Source organism: Sardina pilchardus, chromosome 10 (genome assembly GCF_963854185.1).
Source record: "Sardina pilchardus chromosome 10, fSarPil1.1, whole genome shotgun sequence".
NCBI lineage: Eukaryota > Metazoa > Chordata > Actinopteri > Clupeiformes > Clupeidae > Sardina > Sardina pilchardus.
The window spans coordinates 25,648,201-25,655,700 of NC_085003.1; the positions used below are offsets into that span (position 1 = coordinate 25,648,201).

At 43.4% G+C, this 7,500-nt stretch overlaps 1 protein-coding gene across 1 annotated transcript in view; it reads right to left on the reverse strand.

The window, feature by feature from the left end:
* The window catches only part of jph3b (junctophilin 3b), a 25,207-nt gene that overhangs the window by 8,793 nt on the left and 8,914 nt on the right, over positions 1-7,500 (reverse strand). Inside the window, exon 2 of the mRNA XM_062548341.1 lies at positions 4,848-5,682. Coding sequence (XP_062404325.1) covers positions 4,848-5,682 — 835 coding nt within the window. The remainder of the gene's footprint in view (positions 1-4,847; positions 5,683-7,500) is intronic.

Consider the following 7,500-nt stretch of genomic DNA (forward strand, 5'->3'; position numbering starts at 1 on the left):
GTGTTATAATGTGTGTATGTGAGAGGTTAGATGAGGTCAGTATTGGGACCAAAGCAATCTGTGGTATAGCTTTCCTCCTGTCCACGTGTCCTAGCAACAACTGCAGTATGGGGTGAGAGTGGATGCAATAAAATAGACATAGACAGACAGATAGACAGATAGACAGATAGACAGATAGATAGATAGATAGATAGATAGATCTTCTACATCCTTCCACAGCCCAACTTTCAAGTTACGGTAAGAGATTTGAATATGACCGTTAACTCATTTGAATGTTACTCCGCAACAGAAGAAGGATATCAGAAAAAAGAGCAGAGGTCTCTTATTTTTTTCCTGGGCCAGATACCTTTCGTGCACGAATAAATACAGTATATTTCATATATATTAAGATGAATATATTTGCAGAAAACTTTTAAAAAAGAAAAAAACCTTGCTTCCCTGGACAAAATGCACTTAGTAACCTGCCGACTGCTGACTTTGGTGTATTTGAAATGTCTTGCAATACTGTATGTAATAAAACCACATCTCCTTTTTTCTGTAGCTGATCCTTGTTCATACAAGAAATCCATTCTGTAACACACATAATGTATTATGCTCAATCCCTTCCAGCTGCATTTTGAACCACACAAATATGTGGGCTAACTACATTTATTACTTGGACAAAATTACTTTACTCTATAAAATTAGTTAATTTTATCCACAAATTGAGAAGTGAATTCAAACTTACAGTATGTCCAGAAAATGAAAAGCATGACAGTTAATTCAATGCATTCAATGGTACACAATATGTACTGTATTCTACCAAGCTGCTAATGGCCATTTATGTTTTATCCAGGGACCACATGGAGAGACTTATGCCACAGTTGAGCACTGGGCTGGTGGACATTTAAGCACAAATGCATGACATTTAAAGGTCAAATGTCTTGCAGTTTAATGAAACATGTCAACATGAGATTAGTCCTGCCAGGATGAACCATGAAAGAAGAAATAGTTCTCACTCTAAGGTATTCACTGCAAAACAACAAGTGTTATTAATCTTATTTTAAAATGGTGGTTTTTAGTTTAAACAGACTTATCTAGTGCTTTCTCGTAAGATAATGTTGATTAATTTTTAATAGAGTTTGACTCTGATCAAGACAAATTTGCTTAATACACTGGTCGCCAAACTTTGCTTGTTTTTTTTTAACATAAGATATCTTAAAATAAGTCAAACTCTTACTCTAACTCATCAAATTAAATGGTTTTGTGAGAAAGCACCATGCAGATAAATCTCTATATTTTAAAACAATACCATCTTTTTTTAATCTTAATACCAGATTAAGAACACTTGATTAAACAAGCAGACAAAATATGCAAAATCAAAATTAAGATTCAGGACTTCGGACAACTGACTGAACAAGATTTGATGATGTTAGGGACAGGCCACAGCACAATGATTACATAGGCCTACAATTCATGACACTTCCTACCATAACAGAAAACCTATTTCAAAAACTGAAATGATTCATGGAGCGTAGGACTACTGAGTAGACTAGTGACATGAATAGCAGCAGCGAGATGATAGGTAATTTAATTAAACTCAGTAAATAATGACATTCCTGATGTAATGAAATAAATGTGTTACAAAGGTGGTAGTCCGGCCAGGATATGAAGTTGCAGCTCTCAACTGATGTTTGTTTACATGTTGTGTTTTGGCCTGATGTGCCACATCTACTAATCACAAAGTCAGTAGTGTTGGTTGCTCTGTATGGGGGGCAGTGTTGATTATCATAATTTCCCAACTATTAGCCTATATATACCTTACACATTGATTTTGCAAAATTGCTTCAGCTATGAGGTTAATACACAGGGGCAGTTAATATGGCATTACTATGGTTTTGCTTCTTTTAACTTGCATAAAACACTGTGTTATTGTAGTTTAGTGAGCCAATCAAATCAGGTGGCAACACAATAACTTGATCAAATCTGTGTCTATTCCACAGTATAAGTCTTCTAGTTCTTCCAGTGTCTATCCCAGTATAGGGCAGGTATAACATGAATGGAACAGTACTGTATGTATCCAAAATGACAGAGACAAAGACTCTGGAGTCAAGCCTGAGTTCCAAGCGCCAAAGCTATAACAGCTTCTTGCACTGCTACATCTCAAAGCCTAAACGATTAGAATAGAATAGAATTTGCAGGAAGCTCAATTGTTTGTTGTTTGTTGTTGTTGTTGTTTTGTGGTGTGTAGGCCTACATATCGAGTATGCAGACCCATGGGACAAGATGGGCCTAACCCAACTTGTGCGTGAACACTGCGTCAAAATGCATAGCAAATCAGTAGTACCATCAGTAGTAGCTACCAACAAACCAGTGGTACCATCAGACCACAAGACCCTCAATGAGACGTGGTCTGGCAACCAAACGTTACATTTCTCGTATTTGGAAAAAAATGCCCAGATCCGTTCATTGGGCGCCACGGATGTCTATGAAATGCGTCTGTGAATGGCTCATCATCGTCTTGCTTTCCCCGTTCTGTGATTGGTCCCCTATCTGAGGCAAAAATTAGGGCAGTAGTTTCCAGGCTGCCTTAGCAGCGTGAATCAAATCGCGCGCAAGGAAGGATGGGAACACCCAGGCTACAAAGGTGCCGTAACACTACAAGGCTACAAGTTAGACTGGGTAAAGCCAGCCCAATCTGCCGGCGATTGGATTTCGCCATGCAGCTCAAGCTGGAAACCTATATGCTTATCTCTCCTGCTCCCTTTCCACTTTTGTTGGAACCAATCACAAACTGGCTTATCCACCAGGTGCACTCGGATTGTATGATTGGTTGAAGGACTATCCAAGAGCACATTCATTTGAACTATGCCCATTGATCATGCCTCTTGTGCAGTAGAAATACAGCGGAGACTCCCCAGACTTATGTTCAATCTCAAAAGCTTGAACTTAGTCTGGTGATAGGATAGCCAGGCTACAGCTACAAGTCACATCAACACTAAATTTGTTTGAAAACAAATAGCAAATGACACTGGCACTGTCAGTCACACTGTGTGTGATCCAGAGGTAAAATTCTAACTACCAGGATTGCGCCTCCTTATGGGAATATCTGATGATTACACTGTGCTTTTTAGCCAATAAGTTAACTAGCCAATAGACCTCTGAAGTTTGCCTTACAAAAAGATGGGAATCTCCTTATGGGCAAAGATGGGTCAGCTTCAGAGGACTTTTGGAGAAACCCTTATCCAGAGGGCCGTACAAGCCGCCAGCTTGGTCTGCAGTCCTCATTATATGTAGTTAAAATAGCTGTTTAAGAATGTACACTCTAAATAATTGGCATGAGGAGGCTAAGCTACTATTCGACTGATGAATCACTGGATCACAAGTCAGTGCTGTAGACTGCTGTCAAAATCAGTACTGTGCTAGCACGTCGACAACTCTTATGAAAAATGTGTCAACTAGTACAAATCGGTAATGGTGAAACCCCGAGGGAACACTAGGCTACTTACTTGCTGAATATAAACATGTGGTTCGGTTCTCACCACCTGCCACCTGTAACTCTGTTTTGAGGAGCAACTCAAAACCAAGGTGGTGCTTAAAAGCAAGGGGTAGGAGTAAAAATATGATACATTAGATTGTTCTATCTGTGTGTGCATGCCTGTGTGTGTGTGTGTGTGTGTGTGTGTGTGTGTGTGTGTGCGCTTGCGTGCACTGCACACAGATAAAGAGGGAGAGAGAGATAGAGTTGGCCCTTTCCCATCTCTGTCATGCTGGCCTCTCCGGCTGCAAGCCAACACTGCTGGCATAATGCGGAAATCTCTCTCTCTCTCTCACTCTCTCTCTCTCTCCCCCTCTTTCTTCACTCCTCCTCCCTCCCTATCTCTCTCTCTCTTTTTTCCTCCTGCTTATGTGCCTTCAGGAATGACCCAAATAACTCCAAACCAAAGAGCATGTGCTGAGCTATAAGCATATAAGAAGCAACTCCCAACAGACAGAACCCCATAGAACAACTGATTCTGGAATACAGACTCATAACAGGACCCATTCTATTCTTGAGGCTCATGCTAGCTTAGACCCTCCACAATGATCATCTTATTTCAGTTAAAAAGGCAAAGATACAGGCTTTTAGTGTGTCTGGCTAGGGTACCAAACTCTTCTTATAAGGTTATACCAAGAGATCCCTGTGCATTCCTCCAAAGGCCTTGGAAAATGAGGACTAATGAGTTTCCATGAAGCAAGCAAGGGTGCCAGTAACCCGCCACACTCATCATCGCTTAGCTAGTCCAGCCACAGATACTGTAGGTCCAATGATCCACCTGACCCCTGACATTGTATATATTTCCAACTGAAAAGCTTCCCATAATTAAAGAGACCCTATGCAACTTTCTGCAGGAGACGATCGCTCCTTGTTTACATCTGGAAGTCTGAGACGAAGAACCACGCTTGCCATTTATATATTTAAATATAGCCTATACATGTATAAATATACACGCTAAAGCTGTCGGGGAAGCTCTGCAGAGAAAATGCAAGCATAAAACGAGCGAAAACGAAAAACGAAACTGAAACCAGAGATGAAATTGCCAATCCTGCATAGTTCCCCTTTAACTAGAAAAGTACAGCGAGAGCGCAGACCCCATAACTTCCTCCTATATCCAAACGGTGATCCGGATCACTCAATAGGTTCTTCCAACATTTAATAGGTTCTTCCTTGGGTCATTTCAGACCTTTCCTGAAAGTTTCATCGAAATCCATCCATAACCTTTTGAGTTATCTTGCTAACAAACAGACAAACAAACAAACCCTGATGAAAACATAGCCTCCTTGGCGGAGGTAACCAGAGGACCATCTCTTGATGAGATCCTGCTCACCTGGACTGTGCGATCTCGGCCTTCTGCTTGGCGACGTCCGCTGACTTCTCCGCGGCCTCCACTGCTCGGTCCACCTTTTCTCGGATCTTACTGGCACGGAGCGGGATGAGGTTCTTCCTTTTGCCGCTCACCAGAATGTTCTGTTTGTACTTGCCCTCCTCTTTGGTTCCGTCGGGGAATGTGGTGCATCCGTATCCGTGGCGCTTGTTGCTAAGCCACTCGCCCTGGTAACACAGTCCGTCAGAGCGCCGGCTAACTCCGCAGCCCGTGCGCTTGTCGTTCTTCCACTCGCCCGCGTACGTCTCGGTCGCCGTGGCATCCACGTCGTCGGGGACGACCTCGGCGGCGGCCAGCTCCGATTCGCCGTCTCCCAGGCTGATGGTGGAGTTGACGTCGGAGGCGTTGGACGCGGAGCTGACCGTGCTCATGCCGGCCTCGCTGCGGAACGAGCTCTGCTTGCTCCTCTGGCTGCTCAGCGAGCTGCGCGACTCGGACTTGCGCAGCTTCAGGCCCGACAGCAGCGAGCGCCGGAACAGCCCGCGCCTCTTGGCCGCCCCCAGGAGCTCCGTCTCGCTGCTCTGGGCCGTCAGGACGAAGCCGCCGCGCGACACCGACGGGCTCGTGGCCATGCTGCCGCCTGGAGCGCCCCCTGCTGGCCCCGGCGCTCCCCCCATCCTGTCGGGCAGCAGCGCGGAGCCGTTGCTGTGCTCGGAGCGGAGGGAGTTTATAGAGGTGCGTAGCGGGGAGCGGATGACGGCCGCCATCCCGTACGGGACGCTCTGACGCTGCCCGTAACCGTGCCGCATGCCGCCCACCCATTGGCCCTGGTACGTACCTAAACACAGGAGGGAGACACACACCGTCAGTTTACACACACAACTCATTATGGATACAGACCGTTTCAAGAGAGTTCCATTATCAACATAGTTGTTCCCACAAGGTTTCCGTTTTAACTTTCCGCATGTTATCTTATTGCAGCGGAAGTAGAAAATAGAATGTTCAAGCATTGTTTTTGTTTTTCTTGTTGAAAGGGTTTATAGCAACACATGCAAAAAAAATCTAATTTGTTTGATGCGATAATGTTAATGTACGTGTGTGTGTGTGTGTGTGTGTGTCTACCATGTGACATATGTCTACTTAATGTCTGATGTGGTGTGGAGAGTGAGGGAACACACATAGAGAGTGACAGCATGGATTTGTGGGAGAGAAGCTGAGGCCCTAGTCTGACGTGTGGAGTGTGTGCACTAGTAGGAAACAGCTGCTGGACCAAAGCCTGCTTATCTCTCATCAGCACAAATGACCAGACCCTCTATAACAAGTCAAAGCCCACCCACACCCCTCCCCTCTCTAGCGTCACTGAGAGGGCAAGTACATGTGGTTGAGCCAACAAACTGTACAATGGCTCTACTGGCCTAGACAAGCCAAGGCTTTTTGTAGCAAAATGATTTTTTGTTTTTGTCAATCACCAAAAGATAACCGGTTTTCCTGTAAGAAGACTGGTGCTGTTACAAGTTGCAAGTACCCGTAATGTCTCTAGGGTTCTTTTGTTACAAAGTCAAACCAAACCAAACTTCAACCCTTTCTTACACTCTAAAGTGATGGTGGAGGCTATAAAGTTGTAACTTAATAGGATAATTCACTTAGAAATATGAATCTTTAATCATGAATGAAATTCAGCGATGGAATATTTTTAAAATTGCATTGATGATTGGCATGTGTTTTAGTCTAATACAGAAAAAAACAAGTCTGACAACTCAAGAATGAGGATGGCCCTATGCCAGTTTTTGGCTGTGGATTCAATAAACTCATAGAGTGTAAAGTGCTACATACTGTAGTTGTACAAGGAGGACTATGGGTGTAGCAGACTTAGCAGTGGTGATAAGGATACCTCACAAGAAGTAGTCTTAAGAAAGCAGATACTTCACCAGAGAGGCAGTAGCACATACAGTATAGTGTTAGTGAAGATGCCAGGACTAGCAGCATGACAGACAGTATCAGACAGTATCAGACAGTACAAAACAGAAGTCGAGGGATAGTAATGACACTCACACTGCACTGAACACTTATATTACTGAGTCAACAGTAAGGACACTGGATTAGACACTGAACACTGTTATGGGTCAACACACTGCACTGAACACTGTAAGGAGTTAACAGTAATGACACTGGATTGAACACTTTACTGAGTCAACAGTAATGACACTAGATACACTTTACGGAGTCAACAATAATGGCACTGCACTGAACACTTCAGTGAGTCAACAGTAATGATACTGGATTGAACACTTTACTGAGTCAACAGTAATGACACTAGATACACTTTACTGAGTCAACAATAATGGCACTGCACTGAACACTTTAGTGAGTCAACAGTAATAATACTGGATAGAACACTTTACTGAGTCAACAGTAATGACACTGGATTGAACACTTTACTGAGTCAACAGACACTGGATTGAACACTTTACTGAGTCAACAATAATGACACCAGATACACTTTACGGAGTCAACAGTAATGATACTGACACCTGAGTCAAGAGTAAAGACACTGCACTGAACAATGTACTCTATCAACAACAGTAATGATACCAGCTGGACACTTTACTAACTCAACAGTAATGACACTGGACTGGCCACTTCACTGAGTCAACAA